The following is a 17719-nucleotide window of genomic DNA, read 5'->3' as shown; positions in this document are numbered from 1 at the left end:
TTCACGGATTGTCAGTCCACTCAAAGAAGGCGTTTTGTATTGGCTCTCCAAAACGACGCTGCGGTAATGTACATATCTGCGCGTGTGTTTTTCGTGCCTGTATGTCAGACTGCGTGTGGTTTGTTTGAGGCAATGTTATGGACACAAAACCCGACAGAAGTGAGCTAACTCCTGAACCTAGAACCTACCAGCTAGCTAGCGAGCCAAGCTAACCAACGTTAGCTTAGCGGAGAGCAGCGGTTTGTTCTGTGTGTCCTCGCGGAAACGATCGATCGCTACTCTGACAGTTTTTGTTTTTTTACAGCAGTCACTCAGCCGTTCAGCGAGTGTTACGTCAAGTCGGTGGATACAAATGCAAGTTTATGCAGCTTGTGTTGCAACACTGACAGCTTCTCGCAGTGTTGGCGTGTGCTGCTTCACAACAGAGAAGATACACATCGATTTCATGCCAACTTTGATCAGATCCGACAGTAGGTCTGCGTGAGCAAGTGAAAGATGACGGAGTGGATCTTTCTACGCGTTCCTATTGGGTTGGCCAACGCATATAATCAACTTTCGGTTAGCTAGCTGATGCTATATCTACATGGTGACACAAGCCCTAACCCCTCCACCCTGGTCCCCATGCTTTATATTTCGGTTGTGTGTTCAGCTTCCTCTTTGGCTAGTTCTCTTCTGCTCACATGCCGTTGGTTAGTCGCTCATACGGTCTTTATTAGCACTGCGTGATAAGATGATTTACGGTAACAGGGTGGAGGCCAACCTTCCTCTTGTGTGGTAAATGTTATGACAAGTAAAGCACATTTTAAAGTCTAATGATCTGTTGAAATTCCAGGAGAATAACAGCATTTTAACTGTGTGTGTGTGTGTGTGTGTGTGTGTGTGCGTGTGTGTGTGTGTATAGATGGTATTGATTAAGCAGTGACTCTGTGTGTGGGCTGATTCAGGGGGCCTGGTAAGTTTAGTTTCACAATGGCAGATGGAGGCAGTGATGATGATGTCATTCACCTGGCAAGCTTCAACGTCCACCGCAGCCAAGGTAAGACACATTCGTCTGAGTCAATATCCACAGCACTGGACTTTAGTCCAATGTAGCTTTTGACTGAGGCGGGCTCACTTTCCTTGTCATATTTGCCCTGGTGTTACAACATTTCGAACTATGCTACTTGTGTATGCATCAGTCCTGCCAGAAATAGTTTCAAGGTTGAGGTTCCTAATGCCAAGCAGCATTGCTGTTTGACACAAAATAAGTATGACAGAAAGCTTGGCATTAACGTCCCTTTTTAGTTTTGCATCACAGTCATCAAGATGACTGTATCGTGATAAGGTAATATTTTCCAAAATGACAAATGTGTTCAGGCTTCGGCCTCAAAGAAGTACAAAATGGACATTCTGGTCAGTGAAAGATGCAACCCTACAGTAAAAACTACTGTATAATGCTGCTTTTCCTACTTTGGTTTATAATGAACAGAAGATATCAGCACATCAGGTGAAGTACAGTATGAAGAAAACATCTACACTTTATATCAAAGCATGGTAAACTACCCCGCTTTGTATTGCAAAGTTCAATTTGTACATGTAAAATTACAGTTTAAAGCACATTTAAGCTTTTTATTCATTCTTTCTTTCATGAACGTGTGAAATATCACCTGGGGAAGAAGCAGATAAGTATAAATGAATAATATATTGACCTAGTCCAATATCAGTTAATTGCAGATGTATCAGTAGCGATAAGTAACAAGAAAAGACAGTTTTGTATGTTTTGTAAGAGTGTCACTATTCTATGGTTTGTCCACCAGAGAGTAGCAAGACGTTCATTTTTCAACTGTAAAATGTCCTGCCTGGTACATTTCTTGATTGTAATTCTTGCACACACAAAAATACTAATTAAAGGGAGATTTTTGTTTGTGTTGAGAACATTTATGTACAACATATTATGTATTCATTTACTCTCAAACATCCTGTATTGGTTGAGCTATAATATATTATTCATTTATTGTAACTTTTGACTGGAAGGAACAAGATTGATTGTTTGTACTTATTGTTTGCAAGATTTTTGTTTGTACTTATTATTCAACCTAGTGGATTTCATGCCCAGCTCAGAGTTGCAAAGGCTCCAGCAGCCAGTCACATAACAATTTCTATTGGAAGAATTTATGAAATAACTGAAGAATTTTGGCCGCCCTCTTCTCCAATCCATTTTACCAAAATGTTAGCAAAACAAGTTCACATGAAAATAATTGAATAAAATACAAGCTATACTCCTGTCAGAGACTCGGGTGCAGAAGGAAAATGACGGTGTGGCCAAAATCAAAAAGTGCTTTACTTAGTCACAAAAAGGGCAGACAATGAATCCAGAGTCAAAGACAGGCAGGGTCAGAACAGACAGATAAGGGATAGCAACTAGAACAACACTGGAGCGCTCGGCTGTAACACACGACAATCTGGCAGGGGACAAGGGAAAGCAAGGGAGTTTATATAAGAGAGGGAAAACACAGGTGTAGGGCATGAACAATCAGGAGACACACAGAGGGGATACACAGGTGTAGGGCATGAACAATCAGGAGACACACAGAGGGGATACACAGGTGTAGGGCATGAACAATCAGGAGACACACAGAGGGGATACACAGGTGTAGGGCATGAACAATCAGGAGACACACAGAGGGGATACACAGGTGTAGGGCATGAACAATCCGGAGACACACATAGGAGACACTAGGGAGACACACAAACACAAAGAACTAACAGGATGTTCAAATGCAGAAGTCATCCCCCACAGAGATCAATGTACTAAGATAAAAAAGAATGTTTTGAACCAACATAATAATAATAATAATAATGATAATAATGGTGATCATGAAAATAGTTCTTTTCAGTTTGTTTTTTTCCTACTCTTGAACACACTTTTCCATTAAGACATAAATAACTAACAATTTGTAATATTTACTTTGCATCGTGTCTGTGAAGGCTCCCGTTCCCGTAAGAGGGAGCTCATCACCATTTTTGATGACTCAGACGAGGAGCCTGTGACTCTGATACCTGGCAGCCCTGTGCTCGTCCCGGACGACGCAGATGATGACATCAGCATATTGGAGGTGACGGATAAACCCTGGTCTTATGTTTTATTGTACATATTACTTTGTGTGTTTTAGTGTTTACTTTTATGCGTGTCGTATCAGAAATTCATCCATCTTTCAACTTTCCTCCTGTGTTTTCCTGCAGCCGCAAACTCCTGCACGCAGACACATGATTCGCCCAGCAGCGAAATGGAGCGGGGCCTCGCACAACCTAATTCAAGTTGTAGGTCATAGTAGCGCAGCTGGGGACCCTGGGTCTTCCCCCTCTACCTCCAGCGATGCCAAGGCCAACTCCTCCATAGTAAGGCCAGCCATACGGACACAGACACCAGTGCTGTCGAGCACTTCTGGACACGCACAGCCACAACCCGGCTCGTCATCGCACACACCGTCTCAGCCAAAACTTTACAAAAACCCGCAGCAACTGGCCGGTACGTCAGCGCATACAAAAGTGGAACTTGTTGAAGTTTCTATCCAAACCCCATCTACCTCCACAAATGCCAACTTATCCAGAGCACCTATACCTGTACTTTATCCGCCTCAGCCCGGCACCTCCGGGCTTATGCAGCCACAAGCTGGCTCTTCAGAACTCGTAAAGGTGGAGCCCCAGCCGAGTACCTCTAAAAGTGCCACACACTATTGTGTGATTGCTTCAAGTTCTTTTACCAAGACTCAAGAAAAGGCTAGTACAAGCACTCAGTCACAAGACAATCCTCAGGCCACTACTTCATCTGCACAGTCCCAGTCTTGCACGCGGACGCAGTCTCAGTCCGGTACGTCGACGCAGATCCAGTCCAGAGGGGCCACAATCCTGCAGCCCCGCCTCACCCAGGCGAAGGAGGTGAAACTACTCGTTCTTCCCCAGCAGCCGAGCATCCAAGCCTCTGCTCTCATAACCCAACCCCAGCTGCAACTCAGGCCCCGCAACCCACTGCAGCGCGGGTCAATCCATCAAATGCAGGGCAATCTCATTCAGATTCAACCACAGCTCCTGACCCTGACCCAGGCCCAGCCTCCTGCCCAGCCTCCAGTCCAAGCACCTCAACATCCCCTGGAGATACAGGTGGTCCCCCCTGCAGTGCTAATAGCTGCAGCACCAGAGAGACTTGGACCCCCAGAGGCGGGTCATCGGATCATCCTGGGGAGCCAAGCGCCCGGGGAAGCTGTTCCCAATCCTCCGCCACAGGCTGGTGGTGCCTTTGGCTTGTTCCCAGCAGCCGGAAGCTTTCACATCAGGGTTCCTAACGTGAACGCAAACCTTCCTGTTCCTCCAGCTGCCACAGCTTCAGTCCCCCTCAACGGTCGCCTTCTGGCTCCACCTCCAATCCCAGGAAGAGTCAACCCTGCCCCTGGTCTGGTCGCGGTCCCGCCCGCACCAGAGGACGTTCCCCGAATAGAAGACGCAAGGCCCGGTCCCTCTGCAGCACAAGGGAGAGCGGAGCCGCAGCCCCACGTTAGAGCCCTCATCACTGGTGTTGTGAGTATCAGCACAAGTGGTCCATGCATTGGTGTGGTCTGCATGTCTACTATCTGTCTCTTAAAGCTCACCAGTTGGTTAATATCACGTTAAATGATTTGAATTGTGGTGTAAATATGGTTCTCACCTCCTCTGTCCCAACTCCATTCCACCTGTTCAACTCTTGGTGTTGCCTCTCCAGCTGGATCTATTCCCAGATGTCGAAGAAGCCTATGTAGCGGAACTGATCCAAACGAATAATGTGGAAGACTTGAATGTGTAAGAAGCATCTGCTTTTCTTTCCTCCCAGCACTTCATACAAAGTGATAAGTGATGCAACTGCTGAGGAAATTAATACCTGAAAAGGTTTCTAGATTTGCCTCCGTATCCTTTGAACTTGTGGAGTTGACACTCTTTATACCGTGATTTATTCAGATGCAGGTGACTTTTTGTTAGAGAAATTCACTCGACACCTTGAGGTAAAATCATTAATCAGGACATTTATTATTTGCAAAGAGAAACAGTTACAGAATTACACAACATGATATGTCAACTGTGTATCCTGAACTGCTCAAAGAATGAGAGAAGGCCCACCTTCTTAAATACATATGTTATCAATAGACAGAGGCCCGCATGACGTCTTCATGCCTCCATCATGAGCCACTGCCTGTCTTTTGATAGACTGGCTGGTCAGGGCCAAAGTCACAAGGCTGCAAACCATACTGTTCTTAAACAAGAGACTTACTGATACTTCAGTCTCCTGACTCTATCAGATGAACAGCCAAGGATGTGTAAGCATTTAACATATCACTGGCTTTATTACTAATACAACCAACTAATGTACCTTGCTAATGATTCTGAAGGTAACATGAAAAACAGTACTAAATCAAGAGTAAATGCGTTTTTCTTCTAACACTTTTCTTTATTAATATTCAGTTAAGCGTTACCCTGTTTTTAGATTCTCAATGCTCATTTCTAATGGAGGCATTTTGACTGATCAATTGAGCTATAATATTACAAATGATTTTTCATATATATATATATATATAGTATTGTTTTTGTTTTGTCTCAGGTATTGAAAGACCGTCACACCTGTAACTGTGTGTCTGTCGGTGCAAACTCGTTCACACGCGGCTCCCCTCTGTTGTTTGCAGTATCTGTAACCTGCTGTTGGAGAACCCGGAGTATCCGAGGAGAGGTACTGCAGGAGCCACAGCAGCTCCCACCAGCATCCTACTGGAGTGTGGAGGAACCGAGACAGAGGTGTGTGTGTGCCTGGTTAAGACGATGAAAAGCTGTAAAAGACCTATTTTTTTGTAAAGGCAGGTTTTTAAACACCCAACTTGAGTTTACCTCAGATGGGCTGTAGTGGAGTGGGATATAAAAAGCATTACGCACAGCGCGCTTACAAACTGACGAACTGGAAAAACAGGGAAGGAGAGATTGTTCCTCATTATTACGTCAATCAAAGCTTGGCAGATAAATACATTTTACAATCGAGCTTTTCTTGGTGTATGAAAGCACAGAGCAGTAGAGAATCTCACCTCAGGCTCTCTAACTTGTTTACACAAAACAGAAACAAACCTTTAGTCTCTCCTGCCACCACCCTACAATTAGAAAGAGAAACAAAGCCTTGAAATCGCAGTTAGACAATGTCTTTTTCTTTTGTCTGTGTCTCGGCGCTGTGTTTCACGCGTCTGTCTCGGGTCCTTTCCAGGTGACCGAGGACCTGTTCGACTATACCAAACTGGGCGCGGTGGGATCTGAGGCTGTGATGCAGGCTGCCGACTTGCTCATGGCCGACTTCCGGATGCTCAGCTGTCAGGACATCAAATGGTCCCTCAACGCTCTGAAGGGACACTATGCAATCACACGCAAGGTGCCTGCGGTCCCATGAGCACGTCTCAGGAACGCCATTACGAATCGACCTTTTTCGCCACTTTTACGAACGCGTCTTTAAATGTCTCTCTCGCTCCCAGGCCTTATGTGAAGCTCTGAAGAAGTGGCAAGATTCAGGCGACGCCTCAGGAAAGAGACGACGGAGCAGAACCTCCTCAGAGCGCTACTACGTCGACTTCCACTTTGAGCACGGTGAACAAACCTTTGACTACAGTACACTATCTGTCGGGTGCATCATGAGGTTCCATCAGCGTTCTAGTAACAGATGTTTTAGTGTACTGATGTGTCGGTTCCTTTTGTCCTGCAGGTTCGGTGAATTTTGAGAAGAGGATGTATTTCTTGGAGAATGACCGTCGCTACTGCAGAACGTACAGCAACCTGGAAGCCTCTGTGCAGAATGAGCTTTCATTCTATCAGCAAAAGGCCAAGGAATGGGCAGAGGTACACACACACACACACACACACACACACACACACACACACACACACACACACACACACACACACACACACACACATATATACACACACACACCCCTCTGTCACACACTGTTACATTCACGTCTACAGACTTTATTTTTCCTGGAAAATGTTGTGCATATACAGTTATAAATTCTGTTTTATGCTGTAGAACATTGAGTTAAGGGTAATGTGCTTTCAGCATAATGTATTTCATCTGAGTAATATTGCCATAGGTAATATTGGATTTATGTTGCAACGACTCCTTTGGGCGTTTTTTAAAGCGAGGTCTACGCCTTCTAAATTAACGGGGAATATAAAATTACTCATTAAATAACAACTAATGGTAACAGACACCGATTACTGAGCTGCTAAAATGGCATAGGCAACATGTCTGGCATCAGAGAATATAATACTATGACTTTCAATATCACTGCCAAGTAAACCTTTTCCAGCCTTGACTTGCTGCTTGTACATAGAGCTCAATATTACAGACCTGGCCTCTCGCCAAGACGTGGCTGCTTTCAGTTGGAACACACTCTTTTTAGGAACTAAGAAACCTTTTCTTAGCACGTCACGTCTCTCAGTTTACCGAAGTCCTTTCTCTCTCCCCAGCATGAGGACTTCCTCCTGGCTCTGCAGGTCAATGAGGATGAATACAAGATGGTAGGAGGCACACTGATGTAACCTTCACAGTGGATCCGGCTACATTGTTGTTATCGTGGTTACACTTGACAGTACATTTGAGACCGGTTTTAAAATAGATCCTTCAGTATTTCCCTTAAAGGCAAACAGCTGAAAGTCCGAGGTTTTCTTCTACTTCTACTAACTTGTACTCTTGTAGCATCTTGGTTTGTAGTTTCTGTATTTGATAATCCGTGAGTGAAATCAGTCGATGTGTTAACTCTTGAGAAGTTTAAAAACCCGAGCTAAGTTTAAAAATACGAGCTACGTAACATATCTCTGTATGTTTCTCTCTGCAGGACGGCCAGCTGATTGAGTGCGGCTGCTGTTTCGGGGAGTTTGCGTTTGAGAAGATGACGCAGTGTTCAGACGGACACCTGTTCTGTAAAGAGTGCCTGGTCAAATACGCTAAGGAGGCAGTGTTTGGCTCCGGAAATGTACGGACACACACACACACACACACACACACACACACACACACACACACTCACTCAACATTTAAATAGGACACGTTAATGTTGCCGGGAAACTATAAATGTCTTTTTCCTATGAAACCTGATGTCTTCCTGAGCTGTAGTCTTGCTATAGAAATGAATGTGATCGCTGCAGTCATGAAGTCAAATATCGGTTGGAAAGCAGCACGATTGGTGTTTTAATGTTAAAAAGAGCACAGATTAAAATACATACAGAGTTTTCAGTTTTTAAGATAAAATAAATATAATATATGATCCAATGCAAAAATGAAAGAGCGTTGTATTGAATCCTCTCCGGTGCTGGTTCATCTTTATGAAACCAGTTTGTGACGTTGTTGTACTGGATTGCATTATAATGAAGGGAGTTTGTCATTGTCTGTGTGTGTGTTGGCTGAAGGTGGCTGTGAACGTACCTGCAGATTCCTAATAACTTTTGTGTGCGCTCATGTTGCAGTCGGAGCTGAGCTGCATGGAGGGAGGCTGCCCGTGCTCCTACCCGGTGTGTGAGCTGGAGAAGGTCCTCCCAGAGAACATACTGTGTAAATACTACGAGAGGCAGGCGGAGGAGGCCGTCGCCGCCACCTGTGCTGATGAACTTGTGCGGTAAGTGTGTGTGTGTGTGTGTGTTACATGTGTCAACAACTTTTTTTTTTTTTTTGTTCAATGATGTTTACATCCTTTTATAGAACATAAACAATCAGTCAATGAATCGATTCATCAACCAAATAAACACATTTGATAATTAACTAAAAAGTAAATTTACGAGCAAACAGTCAAAGTTCCCAGATTGAGTTCTTTGTTATGTCCTTATGGGCTCTGGGGAAGTGTTATGAGCATTTTTCAATATTCTCCAACATTTTTAAGATTAAACTTAAATTGAAGTCAAGAAAATAATCAGAAGATTAATTGATAATGGAAATAGTTGTTATTTGCAGCCCTAATCCTTCAGGACGGCCAGCAAACACTTCCTCTCACTTACTCACTTGTACTTGGACCAGTACATTGATATTCCAGCTGCTTGTCCAGCTTCATTTGCAAACCTTCCTGTCTCTGTGTAGCGAAGTTAGGTTCACACGGTCGCTGTATTTTGATTAGTCATAATAATATTTTTTGATGCATTTTGAACAGGATGCATGTTATTTCATGGCCTAAAGGTGATCCGTAAAAAACTCATAAAAGACCTGAAATAATGTCTGATTGTTTCCTCACTGTGGGATTTGGATATCTGGGTTGTTTTGTGTCTCCCTTACGGCTTATCATGCATTTCACTCCTTAACCCTCCTTCCTCTTCGGCCTTTTCAGATGCCCGTTTTGCAATTTCCCAGCCTTGTTGGACAAAGACAGGTCTCTATTCAGCTGTCCCAACCCTCGGTGCCGCAAGGTCAGTCCCGCTATGTATTTGCTTAGTTCATCAAACACTTTGAGGTTCCTGGGAGGCCAGGCTGTTGTATTGCTGCTGCTCTTCCTCTACAGACCACAACTGTAAAGGAATATGTAGGTTAACGCTCTTCACTCGTGCACAATACATGCATCATATATGGCTGTTTGTAAGGATTAAATTGTACTGTACAAAAGAGAGCTTGAACCTGGATTTTAATTCAACATCCTGAATAATTTAGTCCATTGTGACGGTGAAACCCGAAAGCTCTGTGTGCGGCATTCCACGTCGGCATAAATCTCCTCCGTGCAGCCGGGACACGGCACGAGAGATCAAAAAAGATCGATGAGCAGTTTTCTGCAGATGATGAAACTGTTCCATCTGGCGAGGTCACCACCTCTGTCTCTGTTTATCTCGGGGCCTCCTCCCTCTGTCTGAGGAATGCAGGGGCGGGCGGCGTTGCTGTGTGTCTGCCAAGGCTGTCACATGGATTCCAGTCTGAAATTTCTATTATTTGGCAAAGAGACACACAAACACACTCATATTCTCAGTCACACCACACAAACACAACCCTCCCTTCCTTCTCGTGGTGCGTCTTTGTCTCTTTCTGCTTCTGTTCTTGTCTCACACTCGCTCCCGCCACACCGCAGCAAACTACTTCTGACTCAACACAAACACACACACAAGACGCAAGAACACACACTATCACTCACTACATTGACAGAATGAGAGAGAGAGAGATCAACAGCCCAACTTAATAAATATGTATAGTCACCGCTTGGCACCCGTCCTCAAGTAGATGTGAACTAATGCGATCTGAGGATGTTTGGCCAAAATAAGTAGTTTGAAAACGCCACATTTGGAGATATTTGATGATTAAACAAACCAGAGATATCGTCTTTTTACATTACACGCCTTTTATTTCCTTGTAAAACCGTGCGATGCCACTCGGCCGTTGGCGGACAGAGGTTCGATTGTGTTATGCTAGTGGGGGCTAGCGTAGCCTCGGGTTCCCCCAAGACCCGAAAAACCCACTTTGGTGTGTTCCCCTTTCAGCTTGTTTGTGTTTTATGATACGTGTACATAATGCTCTTGTAGCACAAGAGATCTTCTGTCTCCAGTCGGACTATAAAAGTTTTATTTCACATCTGCTGACTTTGCCCAATATCCGTTAGTTCCTCTGGCAACACAGACACAGTCATGTATTTCCTAAAAGCAGCTGCTTCTCCGTGAGCGACCAGACTATGAGATGCCCTTATTATATCCCTGTTTAAGTCATATATTGTCATTTCAGTTATTGCCGGGGAAGATACAGGGCCTCACCCTAATCTTAAATATACTCATCAGGGCTGCCCCCCTCTTAGCGGTTATTCAACCAATCGTTGTGGTTTTGAAGTGTTCTGAGTGTTAGCTGACTAAGAATGTCTTTGTTTGAGGACGGCCCTGATAATCATACAAACCTCTGCGGTTGCGTGAACGTGAATAGATGTTCATCCTTTCTCCTGCTACTCCGCCCACTGACCTGTAGGTGGAGCCAGAGGTTCATAGCAGCTGCCCTGCAGTGTGACTGCACAGCTGCATCCCATTACATTCTCATACACACACACACACACACACACACACACACACACACACACACACACACACACACACACCCAAAGATACAAGAAAGTTAGACGTGCTCCAGATTTATTTTGGTCGGATCCCTTTTCTGAATATTTTCCTTCTGCAGCGTAGACGGTAACAGCTGCGGATTTGGATCCGCTGTTGGAATATGTTTCCTGTCTCGTACTCTGCAGTTTACATGGACACTCGGAGTTATGGAGGAAACGGCGCTCATGCCCTTTTCTTCTTTTTTTCAAGCGCTAAAGAAAGTGAACACAACTTGCTTCCTCTTTTAAGTTGTGTAGGAATCAGGATGTGAATCCGTAGTTGCTGTGGTGTGTGTGTGTGTGTGTTTGTGTAGTTTGGGTTTCACTCACACACATTTCCCCCTCGCAAGAATATCAGAATTACATCCTCTAGTTTTACTGCATCTCTGTTTTTTTAATTAATTATTTTTTTATCCTGGTCCCGCGGTGGCAGATAGTTGTCGTACAGTCGGCCTCACAGCGCGCTCAGCCTACGAGCAGGGAGGGGCTTCATTATGTAACTGACACACATCCGCGAGCCCACCCGCCGTTTCCCACACCACCGCCTCATTGGCTGGCTGCACTCTCCCCTCCCCTCATACTGGTTCCTTACTGGTTGGACGCACTTCCTCCTCCATTTCAAATGTGGTGCAGGTCAAGTTTGACCCAGATTCTCCTCCCTCCCTCCCGCTCTTTCCCAATCCTCCTCTCCCCTGGCTCCCCTACTAATGTTTTCCACATGTGGTTCATGAGGACATTTGGACAGGCTTGTCCCCGGCCTGCGAATGATTACTTCATGAAAGTGGAGGAATGTAAAATGTCGGCCGCTGGAAGGCTGTCACGGTGCAAACAAGAGCTGAATCTGTGCCTCGGAGTCTGCGTGTGTCTGAGTGCTGTGTTCTCATGCATTATCAAGCCTGCACTCAGATTTGATGATTGCAGTAAAAAGTCGTCCCGCCGCACCCTCAGCGCAGCCCCCCAATCAGAAGCAAGCTGCTGCACTGCCTTATAAGGGCTGCTGCAGAGAGAGGAATTAGAGAAAGAGAGGGATCCCGTGGGGGGAGAGAGGCAAAGTATGAATGAAGCTGGAGGAAGGTGATACTGGGAGGGGAGGGAGGGAGGAAGGAGGGGAGGAAGGAGGGTAGGACCCGAGAGAGTGGAGTGCGGTGAATCGGGGTGGAGGACAAGTTGGAGCAGGATGGCTTTGTGAATGACTCGAGTCTAACAGCTAAACGTGTACTATATCCCCGATTGGAGTCACATTGCTGCCATTTTTTACTTCATGAAGGTGTGTGTGTGTGTGTGTGTGTGAGTGTGTGTGTGTGTGTGTGTCTCCGACCTTCGTCACATTTCAGTCACACTCAATTGTATGTAAATCAGCCCCCGGCTGTGTGGAGACACGCCCTCGTGTGACGGGTTGACTCAACGTCACCGGCTGTATTTTTAGCCACGCTATAAGAGCTCAGGTGTGTTCCTGCTTTTCAACAGCTTTTTCCAACAGGTCCCACACACACACACACACACACACACACACACACACACACACACACACACACACACACACACACACTCTCTGTCTCGCGCTGTCCCTGGTCTCTAGGTTACCACCAGGGGGTGATCTTTCACCGCTCTGCTTTCCGTCCTCCTCCCCGCCTCACTCTCTGCCTCCTGGTCTTTGTGTGATCCGGCTTGTTTCTGATACTTGAGTCCTTTGGCTCAAACCTCACCCCGCCTCCAACGACTCGTACGTTGGACCGGTGTCGTGGACCAGACGGTTTTCTCACTCTGCTTTAACCCGGTCACGCTCATTCCTATTCTTCACCACGATGCTTCGTGATTTGTCACTGCTCGGGCACTCCCTTATAAATCAGAAGCGCCACAAAAATGTGAACACAGTTGGTCTACTCATCGTCTGTCTCGTGTTTGAAATCGACTCTTTCTTTGCTGGAGCGACCACATTCTGGCTATAAAGGTCCTTGTGGTTTTTCTTTACTGCTTGCTTCCAAACCGCTTCAAATGCCAACGAAAACTCTGGCTTGTCCAACTCCCCACCCTCTGGCTGACCTTGCACACACACATACACACACACACACACACACACACACACAGTGATGGACGGGTGTGTAAAGAGGTCACAGGACGTAAGGGTGGGTTTATGACCGTCGCAGGGTTTCCCTCGCAGGTTAAGGGTCAGACTGGAGGTTGCCGTGGAGAAATAGATCATCCTGATGCTGCATCAGCTGTCATATGCCACGATCTTCAATATTGGATGAGCGGTTCAAATATTTATGGTGACACCACTTAGCCAAGGGTTGTGTGTGTGTGTGTGTGTGTGACAGAGAGGGAGAGCGAGAGAATGCCGGCGGCTCGTCACGTCCTTTAGCTGAACGTCTCGGGCTGACGCGACGAAGGAGGCTGGAGGATGGAGTTGCTGTTTCTAGGCAACCAAGCAGTCAGCAGCGATCAAATCACACTCATGCACGCACACACACACACACACACACACACACACACACACACACACACACACACACACACACACACACACACACACACACACACACACACACACACACACACACTCTCACTCACATTTGCAGGGAGAGCCACACCTAGAAGCTGTGTCTGTGCTCGTCCTGCAGTGGCAGCACTCGCAGCATAAAGAGCAGACTGGAGGAACTCTGGACTGCAGGCTCCTCTCACTCAGCAGCTGGAATAGAGTTTGACAAGAGGGTGGATGAGGATGTGGGTTAATCTCTTGGTATTTGATGGTGTAGTTAAAAAAAAACAGAAACCTAAAAGAGAATAAATGTTCCAGGGAGATTCTAATGAAACGATTCGCTCTTTTGCTTTCCGATGTTTTCCTTCCACCTCGTCCCTAACACACGACATCTGACCAATTCCTCTCTCGTCTTCCTTCAGGAGAGTTGTAGGAAGTGCCACGTCCAGTGGAAGCAGCATGTGGGGAAGACGTGTGAGCAGGTCCTGGAGAGGGACGAGATCCGCATGAGGGTGCTCTTGTGAGTGTTCTGAGAGAAACAAACTCCCTTTATCGACACACAGACAATGAATGAATGAATATATACTTTATTAATCCCCAAGGGGACATTTGTTGTCGGAGTAGCAGCAACTTTCTTACAAAGACAAAATAAAATATAAAAACAACAGGGATGAAAGATGTATATACATTTAAAATAAAATAGCTGGGATGAAAGATATGTAGCTTTTTTTGCAGAGAGTATTAATTTAGGAAATGAAATTAAACTTAAACAATAGAGCAACTGAGTAGTTTGTCCTCTGTTGGGTTTCAGGAAGCTTAGTGGTTATTCTATGGGCCCGAGAATCTTAAGAAACCAACTATTATTATTATTATTATTATTATAATAATAATAATAATAATAATAAAACATTTTATCTTCACCACCTTTTGAATTGTCTTAGCAGGCTCTGTACATTTCCGTTTTCTCGCCGTCCCCTCTGCTCCTCCCTCGGAGAGGATGCTGGGTAAACAGTTCAGTTTCCCGGACAACACTCCAGGAAGTGAGAGGCCAGCTGCTTCCTGTGGCCCAGCAGGTCCGCAGGCAGTACTTCCTGTTTTGAGCGCCACACAGATCTTTTTACTTCCTGGTGCTGAAAGAGGCAGGAAGTGGCCTGGTGGAAAGATCAGTAACTAACAGAATCACGATGGCAACTTGAGTCCCTCCTGATTTTGGGGGTTTGGTCTCTGGTGTTTATAGATGATGAAAAACTGTGAGAGGCCTCAGTGGACTTTGAGAATAATTATCTTTATCAAGATTTATGGTGAATATCATTTGATTCACCTGCAATTTAAGTAGTTTTAATATAAGGTAACGCTGGCACATATGTTTTCGTTCTTGTTTATTTATTTGTACTTCCCACTATGCTGCTGTATTCCAGCAAATGTCCCCGCTGTGGGACTAATGGAGGATTATTTTATTTTATCTTAATACTCAATAAAAAAATCTAAATCGGTGGTGGCACGGAGACAAGTAAATAAATGCACATTAAACTGGGAATCTGCCAGCATCAGCATGTACATCATATTTTTCTGTTTACAGATGAGTTAAAATATCATAATCCTTTATTAGTCCCAGAGCGGGGACATTTGCAGGATTGCATGAATGTGTGTTGTTGTCTATCAACGAGATGCCATGTCGGTTCAGTCCTTGTTAGCCCATGGACTACATTTTATAATCCCTAAACTCTTCCATGAAACCAAACCTTTCTATTGATGTTCTTATCAAAGCCTTCAAGGAAATGGCATCCTGAACCTGAGCTGCAGACAAAACGTCTCATTCCACTTCAAGATTTAAAAAAAAAGCACGAGGAAGACTCCGTCCCGGAGAAAGTTCAACAAGACCGTCTGCGCAGCGCTGTTATGTCTCTGTGTCTCTCTGACGGTCACGTATCTTCTCTCTTAACGTTTGTCCATTTTGTTTCCGCGTGCCGCAGCGAGGAACGCATGACGGCCGCCCGGGTGAGGAAGTGCGTCAAGTGCGGGACGGGTCTGGTGAAGTCGGAGGGCTGCAACCGGATGTCGTGCCGCTGCGCCAGCTTCATGTGCTACCTCTGCAGAGAGCCCATCACGGGCTACAACCACTTCTGCCAGCACGCCCGCTCTCCTGGCGCTCCCTGCCGACACTGCCGCAAGTGCTCCCTCTGGACGGACCCCACGGTAACCACTTCATTAGAGAAGAGCTCGTAGATGGTAGCGCTGAAGCCACCTGTTGTGGTCCGGTCACTCTTATCGTTCGGCCAGTGCACACATCCAGTCACAAGACATGCTCACTAACTCTCTCCCTGAGCATCTGACTCTGTGCCGGCCGCAGCATCACCGGCCACCTGAGGCAACAATTAGTCTCCGAGCAGTGAGTGAGCTCTAGAGGAACCGCTCGTCCCCAAGGCGTCAATGAGTCAACCCTGGTAACCAGAGGGCCAGTGGAGGCTGGTTTATTTCTTAAGCTGGAGAAGCACGAGTTAGACCGCCCTCCAGAGTTTTCTCAGAACTTGGACACAACAAGCCTGCAGCTGAACAAGCGATTTCTACTCATGTATACAAGGTTAATGCACAGTCACCGTCTAAAGACGAGAGGGTTTACTCACAAGTCATCTGGGTACCACAAGGGTTCATTTCACTTTGATAACTCAGTAAAACAGTTGTTGTCTTCGTCGCTATGCAACGCTAACAACTTCTGTGTGTGTGTGTGTGTGTGTGTGTGTGTGTTTCTACAGCAAGACGACGAGCGGATCATTCACGATATCCAGAAGGAGGGAGAGGCCGAGCTGAATAAGAAGTCTGAAGGTCAGTACCGAGTGTCTGTGTTCAGCGCTGACGGCCTTAAGGTCGGGTTAAAGTTGTTCGGCCCCGTTTCACGTTTCCTCCTCGTCCTTTAAACTGATGTGGAAATGTAATGGATTGTGTTCCCGGGCAGCAACATTATTCCTCTCCTCTGCTGCTTCCTCTTTGTCTTTTTTTTAACCGTTAGTTATTCAGACATGTTGTCTGTTGTGTTTCCTGTGTCTGGAAGTGTGTTTGTGTAAAGTGTGTGAGGCAGGCGAGGGGAGACCGACGACGGTTCAACATATTTCCTCTCCTTCTTTCAGATAATTCAGGGAAGAGGGTCGGCCCTCCTCCGGAGCCCGTCTCCGAACCCAAGCGGCCATGCGTGGGCCCCCCGCACGAGAACCCCCAGATCCCTCACCCCGCGGCCCCTCCGCACCCGCAGGCGGTGCAAGCTCCCCTGTTCGTGCCGCCGCACGGTCGCTACCCTCCGGCTCCGCCCCAGGCCGGCATGTACCACCAGGTGCTGATACCCCGGCTTCCTCCCGCTCCCTATGTGCCGCCCTTACAACACCTGGCGCCGCTGAACAATAACAACAACAACAACAACAACCACCATCACCCTCCCATCAACCCCCACCACCATAACTTGGACATGATGGACCTGCCCATGCACTACGGACCCCACCGGTACCACCGGCGCTTCTAACACGCTCTCATTTCAGTGCTGTCTGTTGAGCGCTCGTGTTATTTTGTATCTCTTTCCGTGTCCATCACGGTTTTCTACTACATCACTTCTCACAGCTTGTGTGCTCATGCAGGGGGAGTTTTTTCCCGGACCTGCCGCTCGACGCGTTCTCTGTTGAGCCGATTTTAAAACAGCACTGAAATGGCGAGTGCGTCTGACGATGATGATGAACGCACACATTCGGACACTTTGCTTTCTCTCGCTGAGCTTCGTTAGTGAAGAGGAGGCCCGCGGCACATGTTCCTTCTGTCAGCTTCTGTTTATATACGTCAGGGTGGGACTGATGAACGCTCTACAATCTCGAAGCAATTTATTTCCAGTTTATACTGATATTTTTGACTAAATAATTGAAAGAATAAAAAAAAAAAGTTAGCATTCCCTTCTGTATCTTTTGTGTAACAGGTGAGAGACCACCGTTTTCTAATAAAGTTTATGTTCACTTTTCGAAGTTTTCAGTTCATACAAGTTTCAACTTGCCTCCATTGAGAGACACACACACACACACACACACACACACACACACACACACACACACCCCGTTTAGTCTCTCTCCCCTCCTCCCAGGTCTCATGCAGAAAAAGGGGCTGACTCATGATAACTGAGCCTCCAGGC

General features: G+C 46.1%; 1 protein-coding gene across 1 annotated transcript; it reads left to right on the top strand.

The window, feature by feature from the left end:
• The first annotated feature begins 746 nt into the window (after positions 1 to 746).
• rnf216 (ring finger protein 216) lies at positions 747 to 17537 on the top strand. Its single transcript, XM_079232715.1, has 17 exons — positions 747 to 774; positions 902 to 1036; positions 2968 to 3095; positions 3223 to 4554; positions 4736 to 4812; positions 5688 to 5796; positions 6251 to 6412; positions 6513 to 6624; positions 6740 to 6873; positions 7507 to 7557; positions 7875 to 8012; positions 8503 to 8651; positions 9351 to 9429; positions 13980 to 14077; positions 15531 to 15753; positions 16311 to 16380; positions 16683 to 17537. The coding sequence occupies exons 2-17, from the start codon at positions 970 to 972 to the stop codon at positions 17066 to 17068; spliced, it is 3315 nt and encodes a 1104-aa protein (XP_079088841.1). The 5' UTR covers positions 747 to 774; positions 902 to 969; the 3' UTR covers positions 17069 to 17537.
• The last annotated feature ends 182 nt before the right edge of the window (positions 17538 to 17719 follow it).

The sequence above is a fragment of the Taurulus bubalis genome (assembly GCF_910589615.1).
Source record: "Taurulus bubalis genome assembly, chromosome: 17".
In the NCBI taxonomy this organism is placed as follows: Eukaryota; Metazoa; Chordata; class Actinopteri; order Perciformes; family Cottidae; genus Taurulus; species Taurulus bubalis.
This window is presented reverse-complemented; position numbering and strand designations above follow the sequence as displayed.